Below are 22,446 nucleotides of genomic sequence, written 5' to 3'. Positions count from 1 at the left end.
CACGACAGGACACGAGGTGTCTGGAGTCGGCCGGACCACCGACAGGACACGAGGGTGCTGGAGTCGGCCGGACCACCGACAGGACACGAGTGCTGGAGTCGGCCGGACCACCGACAGGACACGAGGTGCTGGAGTCGGCCAGGACCACGACAGGACACGGTGGTGCTGGAGTCGGCCGGACCACCGACAGGACACGAGGTGCTGGGAGTCGGCACTGGACCACCGACAGGACACGAGGTGTGCTGGAGTCGGCCGGACCACCGCACAGGACACGGGGGCGCTTGGCGTCGGCCGGGGAGCCAGTACTGGAGCCGAACTGAAGTCGGGACCATGGCTGCTGGGACCCGGAAACAGTGGGCCAGGAACCATGGCTGCTGGGGCCGGAACCATGGCCGCTTGGGCCAGAACTGGGGCCGGAACCATGGCTGCTGGGGCCAGAACTGGGGCTGGAACCATGGCTGTATGGGCCGGTTCTGGAGCCGGAACCATGGCTGTGTGGGCCGGTACTAGAGCAGGCACCATGGCTGCTGGGCACGAAACCGGAACACGGAACCATGGCTGTGTGGGATGGTACTTGAGCACGGGTACACATGACTGTGTGGACCGGCACTGGAACAACGGAAACATGACTGTAAGGTCCGGTTTCTGGAGCAGTGACTATGGCTGCTGGGCACGGAACAGAAAGCCTGGACCCTGGCTGTGTGAGCCAGGTAATGGAGCACGGAAGCATGGCTGTGTGGGCCGGTACTGGTGCACGATCCATGGCTGTGTGGGCCGGTACTGGACCACGAGCCGGCCTCCCGACCTTGCGTTTCTCCGAGGCCCCCTGGAGGCTCCGTGGACCTCCAAACGCCAGGCGGGATCCCAAAAAAGGGCCAGAGAATGGAGCTGGAACCACTAGGAGCACGGGCTGGAATCTTGGTCCTTGCGTCTCCTAGAGATTCTTTGGAGGATCTGTGGGCCTCCCCAGGCCTGGTCATTACCCCAGGAAAGGGTTAGAGGCTTCGGACAAGTCCTCAGGACTACTTGTGAAAAGTTGTAGCCACTCAGGCACATGCTCCTAAGCCAGGGCTGGCGAGCAACCTCCTGACGTTCCTCCTTCAACGCAGCCTCTCTACCACGTCTAGAAGAGGCGCCATTCCAGGTATAAAAAATGTACTCCAGAGAGTACCCAAGACATTCTGCCTGTAGAGCAAACGATCCGAGTCTGCTGAGTCCAAAGCTGGTCGGTCATTCTGTTAAGATGGCGTGGAAGGGTAGGACCAAATGCAGACTATCAAAAAGGTAACAGGTCTCGTAACAAAAAGCGAGCTTTATTTTAAAAGCTGATCAAAACAAGGCATGAAACAAATGGGTTGTACAAAAAACTGACCGTGACCCACATGGAGGGAGACAGGAGAGACAACCGTGAACTGACATGAGGAAGACAGGAAAAACCAACAATGAAACCGACAGGGGAACACAGGAAGAGACAAGACTAAATACAGGGAGGGGGTAATCACAAGACAAGACACAGCTGGGGTAAGAGAGGCAGAAACACAAGGGCAACAGGTGAACACAATCAGACACACCAGGGGAACTAATGACAGGAAGGCAAACACAGGAAGAAGGAACAGAGAAGACACAAGGAGGCAAACATTTCAAAACAAAAGGTGGAAAATGAAAACATAAATACAAAACCGTAACAGCCAGATTGTATTACAGAGGAGTAGTGGAAGGAGCGTGCACTGTTGAGGGCATCTTTGTACTGCTGTTGGTGCAGTCTATAAATGTCTTTGTGGATAGTGAGACCAGTTCGTTTAGCATGTCTTTCGAGCTGGCGACCTTCCTTTTGAGGCAACGGAGATGATCGGTGTACCAGGGGGCCGAGTGAGTGAAAGAGACATACTTGGTTTTATTGGAGCGAGTTGGTTGAGACAGGAGGAGAGAGCATTGTTGTAGGTGTTGACCAGGTCAGTAGGAGAAACATTCTGGGTGACGGTGGAGTCAGGGATGGTGTCAGCCAGTAGGGAGACAGCTAAGAAAGTGTTCGTGAAAAAAACATTTTTTCCCACCGTAGCTGTGTTGTGCAGAGACGAGGGTGTCCAATGTTAGTGGCCAGCTGACGGCAGGGAGTTGGCGAGATTGTTGACGGCCAACGGCTGGAGGCTGGTAGCAAACGGGCTAGCAGGATAGGGTCCGGTACGCAGGAAAAAGCAAATAGGTAACGGAGAACTACTTGAACAAAGTAGCAATTAGGGTTGGGAACCGAAACTCGGTTCCAGATGAGAACCGATAAGAAAATGCCGGGTACCGGGTAACCATACAAAAAACACAATTTTGGTTCTGCTTAACGGTTCCTAAACGCGGTAGACCCTGTATTCCACCGGGTCCGTCTGCGCCGCGGCGACCCGGTGGAATTCAGCGGCGGACTGGCCATCAGTGTGGTCTGGAGAATCACAGAACGGCCGGTCGTCAGCGGGCCGTTGACGGCCGGCTCGGTACGCTGACGGCCGGCACCGCCCTTCATTTTTTTTAAACGGCATCATGTAAGTTGCGCTGACAGGCGACAGAGGTCCACAGTTGCCCCCGCAGCGAGGCTCCCCCCGCCCTCCCGTAGACAGTTCACGTGCTCAGTCACTTCATAACACCAAAGATGGATCGCGGTAAACGCTCTAAGTGAGGCTCCACTACACTAAAAAAGCAAAAGACAAGGCACAGTGTAATGCCTGTTAATAGCTTGCCACAGGCATAGCTCAGTTAAAATAAAGCACAGCTATTGTGCAATACATTTGTATTGAATGCCAATTTCAGTAGATTTACTCAAACAAAACATAAACATATTGGACATGGCCTGAAAACTGTAACCTCTTCACATTTGGTTGAAATTAGGGCTGTCAGTAGATTAAAATATTTAATCGCGATTAATCGCACATTTTGTATCTGTTCTAAATGTACCTTAGAGGGATATTTTTCAAGTTTTTAATACTCTTATCAACATATGAGTGGACAAATATGCTTTATGCAAATGGTTGTTTATTATCATTGGAACAATGACAAATATTCTCCTGAATATTCTCAACACAACAACCTCTGAACAATGACAAATGTTCTCCTGAATATTTTCAATACAACCACCTGGAACCTCTCTCTCTTACACTCTCCCAACCCCTGTCTACTTCTCTGCACTCTGCCAGTTGCTCAAACAGACAAGCCTGTTTACAGTTGTCGGCGAAATGCCACTCCTCTGTCTTCATCTTCATTTAAAGCATGAGACTTTCGCACTGTGGGTCAAAATAATGCGCTGTGATGTGCAGTCGACACGTTGGATGCGATCCGAATTATCTAACGCAAGCCCCTCGTCCTCCACAATGTTAAGCTGTAGCCACCTATTTAGCTATCGCTGTTAAAAGCTTGCTGCTCGTAGAAGTGTCCATGCGTCTCCCCGACAAACTTTCAAGTGTAGTGTGCCGCAAGCAAGCGGCAGGAGCGGGGCTGTCAGCAAGGGCGCGGAATGCCGCGGAACACTGTACAAATCCCGTTTCAATAATTCCCCTCTACTCTAAAGTTGCATCTAAAACGCGATCTGATCCAGCTCTGTATTTTTTGTTATTTTTCATTGTTATATTCAATCTCATTAGCTACAGGCATTTTTGAAGCTTGTAAAGGGAAGATGACAGCTCTCACTCGCCACTCTGCTGTTCCACAGCCGCTTCCCCTCCCTCTGCTGAAATTATGAATGTAAGGCGTATAGTAATCATATAACACGGCAAGGTCCGTTACAGTTTGTTTGTATCTGATTTCAAATAAACAAAGTCTTGGCTTTCAGAATATTAAACTTGTTTCGGCAAATTCAGATGATAAATACAACTTTGAAAGCTTGTAACGGCATAATTACAAGCGGAGACCGGAGTAACGTAACGTCACAGCAGGCATAACAACAGCCGGTGTTTCTCGTGAGTGTTTTCCCCGGGAAACAAACACAATACACACACAAACGCAAAAATACACAAACACACACACTCGTGGGCTTCCTCCAGACCAGTAATCCAAACGAAAATATCTTCCCCTCCGTTACTATTTTGATCATTTGCTCCGCTTCCAGAGAAGAGGAAACTTTAAAGGCCTTTTTCTCAAAATGATGACTCTGTGACAGTCATTATATAATGTGACATATTTTGCTTAATATTTGGAGTACAAAAACAATCCTGATATCATTAGAAAGCTAGGAATCTCTTCTTTCCAACAGTGTATACAATTCAAAATGTAATTTCGATGGAGCAGGTCACTTTGCATTATGTAAAATAAAGCAGGCAGACATAACAGGAAGAATATGTACATTTTAACCCAATCAAATAGGACATTGTCACACCATTCAAATGTATCCATGTAAATTACAACCAATAAAAAAGCTTAGATTTGTTTATTTGTTACGTTGTTTAGTTTATTTGTTACGTTGTTCTGTGTGTTTCAGCCGTTAACCAGATAGAAAGAATAGATACACTTGCAAACAAGTCAGAAGAACCAGTGCAGAAGAAAACTAAATACAGTCATTCTAAACTTACATTTAACAACTGGAAGGTCACATCCCTGACATCCACTTCTCCGGAGCCTCGACCTTCATCAATCATAGAAGAACCAGCGAAGCCAGATAAACCCAAAAGCAGCAGCTCTGCGGCCGCAGAGACTGTCAAAACCACCCCCACCGCCGTCGTTGAACCGAAACAGGCTGGTTCCGACTGCTTGGAGGTTTGTTGTCGGGACATTGAGGCGGGTAAAGCTGTACAGCTAACTGTCGAAAAAAAGGAGACCGCTAGATCGTCTGGGCAAAGAGAAAGGTACTTCAACGCAGAATGGTACAAAAACAGAGAGTGGTTAATTATTTGCAAAACCACTAAACGGGCCTTCTGTGAAATATGCAGATTTGCTGCTGTCAAACGGCTTGTAACTTTCTCAAAATGTGAAGATGATAGCTTTGTTAATATCGGAGTTAATAACTGGAAAAAGTGCCCAAAGCCTCCATGAACAGTTGTCTCTGACTGTACGATGGGTATCAGCTGATTATGTTGTCCATGAAGACTTCATAGGAATGTATGACTGTCCTAAGACTGACGCAGAATCAATAACCCACTGATAAACTGCGATGTTAACAACCTCATGATAACCTCATATGTTTTTAACTTAGGATCATAGGCTACCTGTGTTTTGTCTAGAAAAAGGTAAATGTGTGCATTTTATTATAAAGTTGTGTATATTTACAGACTGTTGCAAAAACTAAGAAGCTTATAAACATCAGGTTTAAAACTAAAAGAGCTTTACAAAAAAGTAACACAATTAAAGATGTTTGGAGTTTTATTTGAGTTATAAATTTACATTTTTTGTCAAAGAGATGCTGATTTGAAACCGTTGTTACATACAGTTACGGCATTTCCTGTTTCTGCCGGAGAGATGTTTGTCCCTTGCCGCTGTATTTACTCCCTCCATCTGACAGGAGGGAACCTCATGTGTCACTCCACGGAGTTCACTCCGTCACGGAGGGGGAGTGTGTAGGGCGTGGTTTGGGATTGGGCCATACACACGCACTTTTTTGGCCCCCCCCACTTCTAAAATGAATCCGGCGCGCCTGGCTGTCAGCATCAGCTGTGGGCTTGGCTTGCTGTTTAAAACACCTTTTTTTTTATCCATATCTCTCGCTAGAATCTCCCACCATCCAACTAACAACAACAACGTCAAGCCTTTGGGCTCTGAAACTACGGGGCGGGCCGAGAAAAAATATACATGCGTTAATCGCACGTTAAAATAATTTGTGGGGTTATTAACGTGTTAACTTGACAGCCCTAGTTGAAATAGTCAATTACTAGCCATATCTTACACATTTCTGTTTTGAATTATTAATATGTGGATGACAGTTGAACTGGATGATGTAACATTTATGCCATCTGCTGGAAAGAAGACGTATCGTTCTGTTGGCGTCGTTTGGACAACAAAAACAGAGTAAAGCTTTCATTTCATAACAATCTTTGAGTACAGACACTGTCCTGCAGAGAGCACACAACCCAACAGCACGTTTTTGGTCTAGCATCACTTTACAAAACGTTTGCATTAAGACACTAATGCATTTCCACCATGGCGCGGAGCGCGGTTTAAGCGTGCCCTGTCGTGCTGGGCCCGTTTTTGGTTGCGCTTCCACTAGGCCTAGTTCCGGCTACAACAAGATGAACATATTTGACCGTGATTTAATTGTAATACACGTTTCAAAATGATGCCAAAGTAACAACATACTGATACCGGTTAGTAAAAACCATGAATTAATGCTTTGACAAGTCTGCAGACAGACGGCAGGCGAAAAACCTTTTAAAATGCGTGTTTTCTAGATGGAGATTGGCTAAGCCAACGCAATATATGCTCCGACCGTCCACACTCACAACAACGGCCTATACAGACATAAATAAACCAGCGACTGTATTCGCCATGACAGACAGTCTGTGGTTTGTACTTGTTTAACTTTTGTCTAGTTTCTGAACAGATATGAGGAGCTGTGAGCTTGAGTGCTAACAGCTAACGGCTGTGTTGTTTTTCTGGGGTTCTCATTGAAGATGATGTTACGGCTCTGCCTACACTGCGTTACTATAGTAACTACCCCAGTTCCTAAACTGTAATGGAAGCGCAGCATGAAGTGAGCCGGCCCTAACAAGGCCCAACGCGGCCTAGCAGTACCGAGCGAGGCCGAGGCCGACCGTGTGGTGGAAATGCGCCATAAGACTAGCTGGTCCATTGTAAAGGTCAGTCCACCTTAAATGAGCAGTGGGTGATCAGCAGGTGAAAGGCAGGAAACGGGAACTTGGTCCTGAGGACATGTAACGATTATTAAACAAGAAATAGTCGAGTCAAGGGGTCAAAGAAATTAACATTTGTGATTATTAGCGAATCGGTTGCAGGTGGGTGAAATCAGGCTTAGAGAGTAACGTATTACATGTAACGGCATTAGGTCATCAGGATACAAAATAGGCAAATGTATTCCCTTTAGGGCTGCACGATATTGGAAAAAACTGACATTGCAATATTTTTTCCTCTGCGATATATATTGCGATATGAAAAAATACAGGAATTGAAGAAAAGACAGTTTTTTTTTGTCCGCAAGCTATCCTTTTTTGAACTTTCATGCTATACAATTGGTCTTTTTTTAACGATATTTAACCGGATGAAGGATTTTAGTCACAGACTTCTGGATCTTAAGTTATCAGAGCAACAAGCTGAGCTAGCTCGGTTATCCTGCTGTGATCTGATCAAGAATGATTGTGATTGGTGGTTTGCTGTGCATGCAGAGCCTGCATGTCACTTACTCAAGTACCCCTGACATGAGAGCCGCGCGAGTTTTCCTTTTGTAACAAGCAGCAAAATAATTGTAATATGACGTGTGTGGAGGAAACTTCTGTGTAGTAATGCATGGAGTCACCGACTCAGGAAGGAGACACGGTGAGAGTTGGAGCTTTGATGTCAAACACTGATGGGTTTATTCAGAGTATTCGGCCGGAGGATTCACATCACAAATCAAAGAGTCAGAGGTTCTGACCACACGGTAGAGTTGCCACGTCAATTCTGAAGAACCTCTCTCTATGCTAGACCTTTTAACAGGTTCACAAAGAGAAATCAACATCTCTGAAGGAGTAGACTAAACACTGAATCATCTGCGTCCAACGCTCATGGCCTCAAGGATTTCACATCCGAGAGCCCACAAACACCGATAAAGAAGTGCTTCAGTGTTCTCACAACAATTACCCTACGTGCCAGTCAAGTTGACCGGTCTCACACTGGTGACAACAACACATATGGCACCAAGGCCTTTCCTTAGAGGAGATAACACATGTCAGAGTAAAAGGTTAGATATCTAGAAGAATTATTCCTTAACAGTTCCTCTCTTTTTATCATTTTTGATAACCTTAAAACATTAGTCTAATAATTCTGGTCAATACTTAAATCAATAGGCGTCTTCAGATTCGAGTGTGGTCTCACCTTACATTCAATTACATCACAAAGTAGAATAAGATTGAAACATTCAATCACAATGATTGATACAGGCAATCATAATAGGAAAAATTATCTCTCATCAGTGTTTGGAGCATCTTTTGTCAAAAGCATAATAATGAACACACATAAAACACAGATACATAATAGCAAAATATTTGTTTTAAACTAATATCTTTTATCATTTAAACCATTAGTTAATGTCATTTATCAAACTATAAAATCAAAACCAGAAACAGCTTAAAGATTTGCTTTAAGGCAATCACTAGTCAAAAGCATTTAAAACTTAGGATCATAAGAGATTTGAGTTAATTTGCCGACTTATTATCGAACGTCCTAAAAAATAAATTAAATTAAATAAAAATCGTCCTGCATGCGTATAACGTGATTATCCTCACGACACGATATATCGTGCAGCCCTACTTCCCTTACAGTTACAGAGGCAAAAACAATCAGATAACAGGTACATTTATGTAAAACAGGGCTCATTAACAGTATAGCAATGATACCAAACATTTAGAAATAAAGAACAATACATCAAATCATCCTATATCTTTATATGGAAACTTGGAGCCCTCAATCCAAAATAAAATGGTTCATCAACAGTCAGTGGTTAATGTATGAATCAGAAAATCAGTATGACAAAAACATTAAACATATTGTCCACTTATGTTGATAAAGATGGAGTTCACTTAAGTATTTTATGAATGTTGTGCGACAATGTTAATCCAGTCAGACAGATTTTTCTCATGTGTGAACTGTCTTAAAGGGCCCATGTCATGCTTTTCCGGTTATTACCCGTCCCCTTGTGTGTTATGAAGGTTTTTATGCATGTAAACGGTCTGCAGAGTCAAAAACCCTCAAAGTACACCCTGTAGGGAGTAAACTCTAACACAGAAAATACCTCCCCAAAACGCCTCGTTGGAGATTTCTCAAGTTCTTCCTGGGCATCGTGACGTCTGGATACCCAGTAGCCACGCCCAGAGCTATGACGCACCCTCTGCCAGCCAAGCATATATACTGTTGGAATCTCAGGTTCAGTTCAAAACAGTGCTAACTGGGCTAACGAAGTTGCTAGCGTTTACATATATCAACTACAATGTCAGCAGATGGCCTTACATGTTTCTCATAGCAGGAGAATGTCTGCCTTCACACACAAAATACTCATAGACAGTATACTCCGGGTGATTTACCCTACGGTCAGTACATTATAGTTGGCGTTCCTAACCGAGCTACCGTTCAGGGCAGAGAGTGAATACCGGTGAATACACATACTTTACAGAGATGCTGTATGCGAAACCAATTTGAGTTTGGAAAATTGCACAGTATAAATCTATTTTAGTAGACCTCAACAATGGAATTATGATCAGTGGAAATGGCCATGACATGGGCTCTTTAAGACTTATTCATTGTCCTCTCCATCAGCTTCTGTTTCCATGTGTTCAGGTGATTGGAGGCTCTGCCTCTCTGTTATCCTCAGTTTGAATTTCATTAAGCTGTGAGGACTGATGACCAACACACTTGTGTCTTTTGAAATAACCATGCCATTTAAATCTTTTGTCACAAACATTGCAGCTGTATATTTACTCTCCTGTGTGGACTCTCATGTGTGTCTTCAAACCTCTACTCTGTGAAAAACCTTTCTTACAGACTGAGCAGCTGTGTGGTTTCTCTCCTGTGTGGACTCTCATGTGTAGCTTTAAACTTTCACTCTGTGAAAAAGCTTTCTTACAGACTGAGCATCTGTATGGTTTCTCTCCTGTGTGGATTCTCATGTGTTTTTTTAAATTTCGACTCACTGAAAAAGATTTGGTACAAACCAAGCAGCTAAAGGGTTTCTCTCCTGTGTGGATTCTCATGTGTTCCTTTATATGTCCACTCTGTGAAAAAGATTTGGTACAAACCAAGCAGCTAAAGGGTTTCTCTCCTGTGTGGATTCTCATGTGTTCCTTTAAATGTCCACTCTGTGAAAAAGCTTTCTTACAGACTGAGCATCTGTATGGTTTCTCTCCTGTGTGGATTCTCATGTGTTTTTTAAAACTGTCACTAACTGCAAAAGATTTGGTACAAACCGAGCAGCTAAAGGGTTTCTCTCCTGTGTGGATTCTCATGTGTTCCTTTAAACCTCCACTCTGTGAAAAAGCTTTCTTACAGACTGAGCATCTGTATGGTTTCTCTCCTGTGTGGATTCTCATGTGTTTTTTTAAACTGTTACTAAATGCAAAAGATTTGGTACAAAATGAGCAGCTAAAGGGTTTCTCTCCTGTGTGGATTCTCATGTGTTCCTTTAAACCTCCACTCTGTGAAAAAGATTTCTTACAGACTGAGCATCTGTATGGTTTCTCTCCTGTGTGGATTCTCATGTGTTTTTTTAAAGTTTGACTTAATGCAAAATATTTCGTACACACAGAGCAGCCAAATTGTTTCTTTATAGCACTACGGCTTGAATCACTGAGAGATTCTTGTCTATTTTTCAGTGATTTTGAGGCTGAAGCAGATTCTCTGGTCTCCTTCCAATCAGCACTGTCTTCAGTGTCAGGTTCAGAAGAGTCTCCAGTGTCAGGTTCAGAAGAGTTTCCAATGTGAGGTTCAGAAGAGTTTCCAATGTGAGGTTCAGAAGAGTCTCCAGTGGCATACTCAGTCTTTGGTTGTAAACTGCTCTCTGGATCTGAGTTCCTGGCTGGTTCTGGTCCTCGACAGTCATCTCCATCAGCTTCTGTTTCCATGTGTTCAGTTTGTCTTTGATGAGGCTGTGAGGACTGAGGTTTCTCTTCATCATCTTCACTCTTCACAGGGTCAGGAGTGAAAGTGGACTTGGTGATATCAGCCTCCTCCAGCTCCTGAAGCTGCTCTCTCTCCTGACTGATCCTGAGTTCCTCCTGTTCCTGCTTAATGTGTGGGGGGGGCTCTGGGTCCTCCTGGTCCAGACTGGTGCTCCAATCCTGCTGGTCAGGGAGAACCTCTTCTTTAACCACCACCAGTAGCTGGACGTCTGCAGGTAACAGGAAACACACAGTCAGAAAAAACTGTTAAGTATTAGCAATTCAAAATCTGATCACCATTAAATGGGAGATATTTTGCAGCCCTAATAATGCCTTTGTTTTTACTTTCATATTATCTTTTAGTCCCACCTATTGTGTATTTTTGTTGTCTCAATTCACCTTCTGTAGCCCAGCCCCTTTCCAGTTCCAGTTTAGCAGTAGCTGCAATGTAAACAAGGAATTGTATTTGGCATTGTTCAGATACACTATGCCTCTAGAATGAAAATACTCCGTTACAAATTAAAATCTTGCATTCAAACCTTATTTAAGTAAACGTTCGCAAGTATTAACAGAAAAATGTACAGCACCTTCTAATGTAAAAGTAATGATACTGCAATGACATTTTCGCGGGGGCAAAACGCAACATCTTGCAAGAAACAGCGTCTGAGGGCTTCTTAACATTTAAAGGTCCCATGTCATTCTTTTCCAGTTATTACCCGTGCCCTTGTGTGTTATGTAGCTTTTTATGCATGTAAACGGTCTGCAGAGTCACAAACCCTCAAAGTACACCCTGTAGCGAGTACAATTCTAACACAGAAAAGGCCTGTCTATGCTGCCCCAGAACGCCTCGTTGGAGATTTCTCTTTTTCTTCCTGGTACCAAGTGACGTAACTATGGACATCAACTCTTAATCGCAGCAGCTTGTTTGGACAAAATGTTGAACTGGAATGCCATCAAGAGTGAAGATAGAAAAGCACTGCATTATTATGCTCGTGGATGTTGCAACACAATGGAAGATGTTGAGTTTTTGGATGAAATGAATAGCACATCAAACATGAGAAATGTGATCATGAAACTCCCATTTAAACTTAGGGAAAAGTGGAGAACAACTGCATATGCATACTATGAACACAATAAGACAAGAGCAAAGTTTCCAATATTGGTCGACTTCATTGAAAAGCATGCACACATTGCATCAGACCCCATGTTTGGAGACATACAGGATGTCATGCCAAAAAGGGATATTAAAGTGTACAAATCACCCAGCAATAAGCCAGCTCATGGTTATAAGGGAAGTAGTTGTGTTACTGTGACAAGCCCAATAATCAGTGAGGAGCAAAAACCTTTCCAAAACATCAAATCAGACCATAAAGGCATTACTGTTAAGAGGCGCTGTGTATTTTGTGCAGGAGAACACACCTCTGAAACATGTAACATGAACAAAAAATCTCACAATGAAAAGGTTGACTGCTTAAAAGCACAAGGAATTTCAAATCAAATCAAGTTTTATTTATAAAGCACATTTAAAAGCGATTTTTGGTCGAGCCAAAGTGCTGTACATGTAATAAAAACACATTACTACAATCACAATAAAAGACAATAAATTACAACAGATATATATAAAAAATTAAAATAAAACACAAGGAAAAGTCAGGAGTCGTACTCCGCTCTAACTAGAAGGCCAGAGAGAAGAAGTGTGTTTTTAGTGTAGATTTAAAAAACCCTAGGGTCTGGGCCGACCTCACATGGAGGGGCAGAGTGTTCCAGAGCCTAGGGCCAGCTGTTGCGAAGGCTCGGTGCCCTCGGGTTTTAAGCCTGTTCTTGGGCACTACCAGCAGCAGCTGGTCAGCAGACCTTAAAGCTCTGGCTGGGGTGTAGCGCTGGAGGAGTTTGGCTATATAGGCCGGAGCCAGCCCATTTAGTGCTTTAAAAACAAATAAAAGGATTTTAAAATCAATTCTGAACCGAACTGGAAGCCAGTGTAGTGAGGCCAGAATTGGGGTGATGTGGTCACGCTTTTTGTGGCCAGTCAGCAAACGTGCAGCTGCGTTTTGGACCAGCTGCAGGCGTTTAATTGAGATCTGGTCCATACCCACATACAGAGCGTTGCAATAGTCCAGTCTTGAGGTAACAAAGGCGTTAATAACCCTTTCTAAGTCATTAAAAGATAAATACGACTTGGTTTTGGCCAATAGTCTTATTTTAAAAAAGCAGGATTTGACTACAGTGCTGACCTGCTTGTCGAATTTAAAAGTGCTAGTGAAGGTCACTCCAAGGTACATGACCGAGGGGAGGATGTTTTTTTTGAGAGAGCCCAGAATATCAACCGGAGAGGCTGGAGGTTGGGGTCCAAAAAAGATGACCTCAGTCTTGCTCTCGTTGAGGTTGAGAAAGTATTTGCTCAGCCAGGATTTTATCTCTGTTAAGCAGTCCATCAACTGCTGTAGTGAGTGTTTGACATTTGCTTTGAGAGGCAGATATATCTGTACATCGTCGGCGTAGCAGTGGAAGGGAATATTATGTTTTGTGAGAATTGAACCTAGGGGCAGTATGTACAGTAGAAAAAGGATGGGGCCCAGAATCGAGCCTTGGGGAACCCCACAGGTAAGAGGGGCTTTGGCAGAGGAGAAGGCACCTAGCTGTACCGAGAAGCTACGGTCTGTCAGGTAGGACCTGAACCATGCAAGGGCAGAGCCTGTGATGCCAGCGGACTGTTCAAGCCGTGACAACAGGATGCGATGGTCCACAGTGTCAAAGGCAGCTGTCAGGTCTAACAGCACGAAGACAGCGGAGCTACCTGAGTCGGCGGCTAGGAGCAGATCATTAAAAACTCTTAAAAGGGCTGTTTCAGTATTGTGCATGGGTTTGAAGCCAGACTGAAACTTTTCATGGATTCCATGCATGGTTAAAAAAGACTGCAGCTGGGCGTAGACTACTCGCTCCAGGGCTTTTGATAAAAAAGGTAGAGATTTTTCTTTTTAAGTAGTGGCTTAACCACGGCATGTTTGAAGGCAGCTGGGACACATCCTGAGCTAAGAGAGGTGTTTAAAAGTAATAAAATACTTGCTCCAACTGAATCAAAAACATCTCTGAGAAGGCGAGAGGGAATGCTGTCTGAGGTGCAGTTTGTCGGCCGCAGGTGCTTGACTACATCCGAGAGAGAAGAGAGGGATACAGGCTCAAAGTGGTCGAGGACAGCAGGGCACAGAAAAGGAGCAGGATCTGGGGTAGCACTAGTGTGGGCTAGCCTAAGAGCAGATACTTTTTCAATAAAAATGTTTTAAGAAACTTATCACAGAGAGTAGTCGATGGGACAATAGAAGAAACATCACAGGGATTAATGATAGAGTTGAGGACATTAAAAAGAACCTGAGGTTTATGGCTGTTTTTGGAGATTAACAGAGAAATGTACTCTGTTTTGGCTGCTTTGACTGCCGTCTGGCAGTCAGAAAGGCAAGCACGAAGGATTTCTAGGGAGACATGGAGTTTATCCTATTTCCATTTTCTCTCTGCACGTCTGCAAGCGCGTCTGAGAGCATGAGTACAGTCATTGAGCCACGGCTCTGATAGAACTTTGGTGCGTCTAAGCGTAAAAGGAGCAACAGAATCCAGTATTAGTGTGCATGTCGAGTCAAACATGGAGATAAGCTCATCAGCATTAAAAGCACAGTTCACATCTAATTTACAGATCGGAGAAGCATTAAAAACATCAGAGAACTGTGAGGCAGTCAAGGGGTTAATCGAACGCAGACGACGCGCAGGGGCACGTGATTCGACTCCTGCGGAAGGGATGGAGGTTGTAAACAGAACCGGTAAATGGTCTGAGATACGCGTTGCTGCACATATTTCATCCACAGATACAGACAGTCCAAACGATAATACTAAGTCCAAAGTGTGTCCTTTTTCGTGTGTTGGGCCAGCCACGGACTAAACGAGACCAAAAGAATCAAGGAGATTTAAAAAGTCCCTAACCAGAGGTTTGGACTCGCAACACACATGGACATTGAAGTCTCCGGAGATCAAAACACGATCATATTTCACCATGATCCCGGACAGAAAGTCAGAAAAGTCACTTATGAAATCCTTATTGCACTTTGGCGGACGATACACGACTGCGCAGAGTATAGGCGAGGCCGGGTTCAGTTCAAAAAGCTGCAACTCAAAGCTAGCATAGCTAGTTACAGGGTGAAGCAATCAGCATTGGAGGCTAGCTCTAAACACTGATGCTATGCCCCCACCATGGCCGGTGGCACGGGGGGAGCTGGAGAATGTACAGTCAGGAGGAAGAAGTTCAGAGAACGGTGTATACTCGCCAGCGTGGACCCAGGTCTCCGTCAGGAACATAAAATCCAGTTCACGAGAGGTGAAGAAGTCGTTTAGCAGGAACGTTTTGTTTGCTATCGACCTAGCATTTAGCAAAGCCATGCAAAGTTCTCAGCTGACGAAGATGTGCGTGTTGAACGCCGCGCGGGCCGGGAGCAGTCAGTCGGGGCAGGAGGAGCTGCCAGCGGGCCCAGCAGAGTCCGCAGCTCCGGAAAAACAGGGCGAATCCACCGATCCCTCACATGGCGTGCAGCGGGAGGGCCATGACATCCGAGGCGTGGATAAGTCCCAGGAGAAGCCGTCAGGTATGCCTTAAGATGGACCAGTGCACCACCACGCTTTCCCCGTCGTCTAAAGCGCTTTCGGCGAGGCAGGATGCAGGGCAACCGGCGCAGGTAGGTGGGAATATTCGACAGTAGAGGGGGGGGGGGACGATTTATGGTTGCCAGATGTAGGTTTGGGCAGCAATATCAACTCCAGTGAGGGTCTGAGGTGGAGGAGAGCTTGGCGATCGTAAACGAGCAGAGCAGAGACATTCTGACAAACATAAAACAAAAACAGGATAGCTAAAAGGTAGAGAGCTGAGGGAGCGGCGAGCCGACACAGGCGCCATCTTTTGTCATCAAATTTGCTTTGGCTGTCTAACGAAAGGACATCTAAGCAAAGACTGTCAGAAAAGAATGAAATGTGAAGTTTGTTCAATGAAACATCCAACAATATTGCACATCTACAAGAAAAAGATTGAACAAAAAGACAACTCTGATAATTACACCCAAGCAGCTTCTGTAAGTAGTGCATTAGTCTCTTTAAATGGCAGAAACCACACTGGGGCCGGTGGTCAACAAACCCTACCAATTATCCCAGTTCAAATAAAGTTGTCAAACTCGAACCAGACTGTGCAGACTTACGCATTTATGGATCAGGGAAGCACTGCAAGTTGTTGTACTCAAGCCCTTCAACAAGATGTGCATGCCAAGGGCAAGAGAACAAAAATCGTCTTAAAAACCATGGGTCAGGAGAAAATGATTGACACTTCCTTTGTCAAAGGTCTTGAAGTGAGTTGCATCGAAGGCAATGATTTTTATCAGCTGCCTAAAGTATACACAAAAGAGGAAATTCCTGCTGGAAAAGAGCACATTCCCACTCAAGAAAAATAAATGGAAATATGTAAGAGAAATTAAGTTGCCTGAATTGGATTGTGAAATCGGGTTGCTTATAGGAACAAATGCACTAAAGCTAATGGAGCCGTGGAAAATAAACAGTCAAAATAGAGGACCCTTTGCTGTTAAGACAGTCCTAGGTTGGGTTGTGAATGGACTGAATCAGGAAACCACTGAATCTGAGAATACTTCATGTGCTGTTGTTAATCGGATATCAGTGACAGATTTAAGTGAGCTGCTGGTGCAGCAATACAATCATGACTTTCCAGAGAAACGTTGTGATGAGAAGAAAGAGATGTCAGTTGAAGACAAACAATTCTTAAAGATCATGTCAGATTCAGCTGAAATCAAAGATGGACATTATCAGCTTGAACTTCCATTTAATATCATGATGCCAAACAATCGCAAACTTGCAGAGCAGAGAGCAGAATCATTAAAAAGGAAATTCAAAAGGAACAAAGTTTTCCATGATGAATATAAAACATTCTTGGAGGCTGTGATAGCAAAAGGTCACGCTCAGCTACTGCCCCAAGAGCAGCTCAAACCTGAGAGTGGAAATATGTGGTGCATACCACATCATGGGGTTCATCACCCAAAGAAGGGCAAGATTTGTGTAGTGATCGATTGTTCTGCATCTTATCAAGGATGTTCATTCAATGAAAAGCTTATTCAGGGTCTCAATCTTACCAACACGCTACTTGGTGTGCTCATTCGATTCAGACAAGAACAAATAGCTTTCATGGCTGATTTCGTGGGGATGTATCATCAGGTCAAGGTGGCTCCTGCCGATCAAGATTATCTTCGCTTTCTTTGGTGGCCAGGAGGAGATGTCAGTTTACCTCTCGTTGAGTACAGGATGACAGTACATCTATTTGGTGCCACTTCATCAGCAAGTTGTGCAACCTATGCTCTTACTAAAACTGCTGCAGGTGCTGATCTCTCTCTCTCTCTCTCTCTCGTCCGGTTATACTTCACTCGCGTTTATGTCCAAATCCATCAGATCTAGCTAGTTTTAGCTAATGATATGGCTGCTGCCCCTCCCTACACGCAGATCACGCAGAGTCAAACCTCATCTTATGCCCAAATTCCAGCTGAGAGGGTCTTCTCTATAGCTGGCCTGATTGTGAATCGCCTCCGCACCCGCCTCTCCGCTGAGCATGTAGACATGCTCATATTCTTAAACAAGAATGAGTATTGAATAGCTGCATTCTGTGCATAGGCCCTGTTATAGGTTGTTGATCTCTGTTGTAATAGGGTTACGTTACCCTAACCGGTTATGTTGTTCGTGTATGATCCCTCTTTAATTTAAAAACCAAGTTATGTTTTAAGCATGAAAGCTGTAGGCCTATAGCTGTCAACTGTTCAAACTGTGATCACCAGTTCAATACATTTGACAAATTCGACCAAATCGAATAAAGCTGATTGAGAAGGAGATGAGAGTGTTTAATGACTCTATGAGAGGTCTCACAATCTCCAAGGATAACTTGGATAAGGCTGAAGCAGCAGTGTTGTGTTCTTTTGTGTCTTTTCCAGAGGAAGTGGACACTTTGAAAAGGGGAAAACCTATCAAAGGAAGTAGTGCACTGTATAAATTGGATCCAGTGTACGAGAATGAACTGGTAAAGGTTGGAGGAAGGCTAAATAAAATGGCAATGCCTGAGGAAGCAAAGCACCCAACCATTCTTGGAAAACACCACCATGTCTCTAAAACTATACTTCGAGATATTCATCAACAAGTTGGTCACAGTGGAAGGAATCATGTTATCCAGGTTAAGACAAAAATACTGGATACCATGTGCCAATGCATTAGCCAGAAAAATAAAATATGAATGTACTGGGTGTATCTCAATGTCGAGGAAAGCTGCTCCAGAGCCACTATTTCAAGGATACTACGTCATCGAGTGCCGCCGAAGGACTGTTCCAATGTCCAGGATACTTGGAATTCTACCGAGGCCGGCGTCCTTCGTTGAGGGACATTTCGAGGCTGCACATGTGTAACCTCTGCGGTCTTAAAAACCCCACAATGCTTAGTTTGCGGACGGACCAATTTCCAAAATCTTTGGCGGAAATCGCGCTCCATTTAAGGCGGGCCTCGCATATGACGCACACCTGCACACCTGTTAGCCTGTTCCACCATTCTTTGTTTTCCGAGGCTAGGAAGGATGTTTGCCTCGCTTCAGAAGGAACTGACTCGGAGGGACTTGTTCTACCAAGGAAGCGTCCTCTACATTGAGAAACACCCACCGTGTGCAGACGCATGCATGGAAATGCAGGAGAACAAAACATTTCAGATCTGCCAACAGACAGAATTATACCAGACCTACCACCATTCACATATGTTGGAGTGGATTACTTTGGCCCCCTGGAAGTGAAAAGAGGACGAAGCATTGTGAAACGATATGGAGTTATCTTTACCTGTCTAACAACCAGAGCGGTGCACTTGGAAGTAGCTCATTCGTTGGATACAGATTCAAGCATTAATGCCTGCAGACGTTTCATCAGCAGAAGAGGCCAAATATTGGAGATGAGGTCAGACAATGGGACTAATTGCGTTGCCACTGAAAGATAGCTGAAGGAATCTATAAAAGAGTGGAATCTGAGCAAAATAGAACAAGCCCTCCAGCAAAACAGGGATGCAAACTCATCAGGTATGAAAAAGGTGACAAGGATCTGAGCCCCCAAACCCCACGGAATATCGGCTTTAAAATGAGGAATAACAGAGGATTTTAGCAGTCAGAACAACTAAAGCAGTTCATAATAACAGAAACGCCAAAGAGTCACATCTAATAGAAATGTATAAAAGCATTTATTTTAATTGTGTAGCAGTCAATTTATAATTTTGGCAGCAATGTTGAGCATTTTGAAAATGTATTTTCATGCCTCTGTGCAAGGCTTAGTCTTTCTATCTTTATAGCCAGTGGTGTAAAGTAACTAAGTTCATAAACTCAAGTACTATACTTGGGTACAATTTTGAGATACTTGTACTTTATTTAAGTATTTCAATGTTTTGCTACTTTGTTCTTCTTCTCCTCTACAGTTCAGCGGTAACTGGTGTACTTTTCCTCCACTACATGTATTTAATACCTTTAGTTACTTTACAGATGTGGATGAATGATGTGAAATATAATCAAGTGTTAAATCAGACTTTAGTTCCACCTGGAGTAAATTCACAAGCTACCCTGCAGTATACAAAGTCATTCAAACTAGCTGCACCTTTACCAGCTTTGAGAACACTTTCATGATCAATCATTATAAAACATATATATTATTCTGAAATGGACCAATCTGCACAATGACTACTTTTACTGTCGCTACTTTAACTATATTTTGATGATAATACTTTTATACTTTTACTCAAGGAACATTTTGAATGCAGAAATGTTACTGTAACAGAGTATTCCTACACTCTGGTACTTCTACTTTTACTCAAGTACAAGATCTGAGTACTTCTACCTTTACTCAAGTACAAGACCTGAGTAGTTCTACTTTTACTCAAGTACAAGATCTGAGTGCTTCTACTTTTACTCAAGTACAAGATATATACTTATACCACCTCCGTTTATAGCCTATGAAAATAACTATTTGAAAACGAAGGCTCGTTCAGCTGTTCACCAGCGGTCCAGTCTGTGCCACAGTGACTCCGGACCGCACAGTTAATATTAACGAACGCACCGTAGGTAATGTAGCTGCTGAAGCTAGACCCTCATCCCTGAGCAGCAGAGCCTTATTATACATCCATGAGCAGAGCCGACAGGCAGGAAGACTCGAGCACACAGCTCGCGCTTCATTATAATATATAAAAAAAGAACACCATGCGTGTCATGATGGCACATAACAGCTCGCGGCCGCAGATTACTCCGGGTCCCAGACCCCCCCCCATACCCCAAAAATATTTGTATTGCAGATCTACATGAATCACACAAACGACCTATTTTGGATTCAAAACGGCGAATTTCGCCGAAAGGTGACAAGTTTGCATCCCTGGCAAAAGGATGTGAAATGGACCTTCAATCCTCCTTACGGAGCACATCATGGCGGAGTATGGAAAAGACTAATCTGGCTTGTAAAGAAAATTCTGCTATCCATCACAAAACAACAAACACTTGACGACGAAAGCCTTTCAACAGTTCTGTGTGAAGTTGAAGGAATTCTCAACAGCCGACCAATAACTACAGTGTCAAATGATCCAAATGACTTGGAGCCTCTCACACCAAGCCATTTGCTGCAGTTCAAGGTCAAACCTGCGTTGCCACCAGGCTTATTCCATCAGCAAGATACATACTCAAGTGCAGTACATAGCAAATTTGTTTTGGACCAGATGGATCAAAGAATATACCACTTTTGCTAGAAAGACAGCAATGGAATCGCATTAACCGGTTTAGCCCGAGAGCCCCCGGTAGAGGGGGCTGCAGGTTTTTTTTTCTTTCACAAAACTGTTTTTAATATTTCAAAACCTATTAACCTGTTTCACGCCTTCCCCCCGGTACCGGGCGGATAAACGCGTCATTTGCAGGAAACAACGTCTAAGGAATCTTAATATTGAATAAAACTATGAATGTGTTATATCCATGTAACGGGAAGAAACTCAGCTAACTGATCTTTTTAATTATTTTTTTCAAAAAAAACCCACAATGCTAGCACTCAGCCTCTAAATTAGCCTCGACGAAAAAACGTAACCTACAAAGGCACATAAACTCACTCAGAACTCCCTTATTACTTATCCTAGATGCACAACCAAACACTCTTTTTTGGTGTCCTGGAGACACTGAATCTAACGGTGCCCACCTCAACACTCAGTGATAAACATTCGCGACGCTATCAACGAAAGCGTACATCATCACATGTGGAGCCAAGAAGCTAAACATGTAAATATGGCTTACCTTGGTCAAAAGTGGTCTTCAATGGCATTAAAACGATAAAAAAAACGATGCTGCAGTTAATCCATAGGTTCATCCTATGTGTCTGTGCCTTCTTTGAAATTATTTCTGATAATCCATAAGCAATACAACTGCGTTTTAGTTTCCAAACTCCAGAAGGAGACATTCCTCCAGTTTAGTTTCGCTTTCCACACGCGAAGCGGCAACATTTTTTCTTTACAATGTGTGTCTATGTGAGTCTCCTCCTTCGATTCTATTGGCTCTAACGGTCACAAGGGTATGTCAACCAACCAGATCGAGCAAGGGGGGCCAAAGATAGGTCAAATCCACCCAAATGACCCCAGATGGCCCAGTTTTTGGCTAAATCTCTCTAAAAAGGTCAAATTTCACTTGTTTTGCATCAATCTTGATACAGGGTACTTATTATATGTTGTACTTTGGATTCCTAAAGCTTTTAGTCTACTAACCCATCATCCAAGGGTAGTTTTCACTATCTGTAAAAAATAATTTTTGGACGGACACTATAATTTACAGTTTTTTACTATGTAAAATCTGAATTTTCTTTCAAATAAAAAACATTTATATTGATTCTGACACTTCTACATCCAACTCACAGGTTTATCATTACTTTGAGAAAAGATTATTAATTTAACCCTTTTAGAAGGGAAGATATGGTCATTTGTTCTGGGAATGTCATTTTCGAGCCTGAGACCTGAAAAACAGGCTCAGAGTGGAACAGGTTAATGTGTCATACCAGATTAACGGGAATAAACTCAGCTAACTGACAGTACGAACCATTTTTACCAAAACAAAAACACAAGTCTCATAAGAAGCGTCTAAATGACCCCTGAGCGAAAAAATGCTAACGCACAAGTGCATTAGCCCCGCGCACCAACGGAGAGAGAATAACTTATGGCAACACAAAAAAAAAACATGGGAGCGGTGGAGTGATGAGGAGGTGTCGGTGTTTTTCGCCTGCCGTCTTTTCTGCAGACTTGTCAAAATAAAAGTAAGCAAAACACTACTTTTGAATTCATTATTGAAATGTGTGCATAATAGGGGTGTAACAGTATACGTATTTGTACCAAAATTATTCTGTATGAGCCCTTCGGTTCGGTACACGTGTGTACCGAAGTGTACCGAAGTGTACCGAGCGAATATGACGTTAAACGTAAAAAATTGAGAACGTGAACAACTTTTTGGAAGTAATCTCAGGTGCTGTGACGCAGCATTCAGTGTAATTTGCTCACATTGGGTTCAACACGTCATAGAGCAACTAAGTCATATCATTGGACGAGAGGCATACTATGAGAGCTGGTC

At 43.5% G+C, this 22,446-nt stretch overlaps 1 protein-coding gene across 1 annotated transcript in view; it reads right to left on the bottom strand.

Annotated features, from left to right (window-relative positions):
- Window positions 1-22,446, bottom strand: part of LOC117480947 (zinc finger protein 197-like) — a gene marked incomplete at its 3' end in the record, with an annotated part of 80,134 nt that overhangs the window by 11,867 nt on the left and 45,821 nt on the right. The window contains 5 exon segments of the mRNA XM_034128364.1: window positions 1,889-1,970; window positions 9,459-10,369; window positions 10,454-10,567; window positions 10,640-10,996; window positions 11,166-11,259. Of these exon segments, the coding sequence (XP_033984255.1) occupies window positions 1,889-1,970; window positions 9,459-10,369; window positions 10,454-10,567; window positions 10,640-10,996; window positions 11,166-11,259 (1,558 nt within the window).

The sequence above is a fragment of the Trematomus bernacchii genome, unplaced genomic scaffold, assembly GCF_902827165.1.
Source record: "Trematomus bernacchii unplaced genomic scaffold, fTreBer1.1, whole genome shotgun sequence".
Classification (NCBI taxonomy): Eukaryota; Metazoa; Chordata; class Actinopteri; order Perciformes; family Nototheniidae; genus Trematomus; species Trematomus bernacchii.
This window is presented reverse-complemented; position numbering and strand designations above follow the sequence as displayed.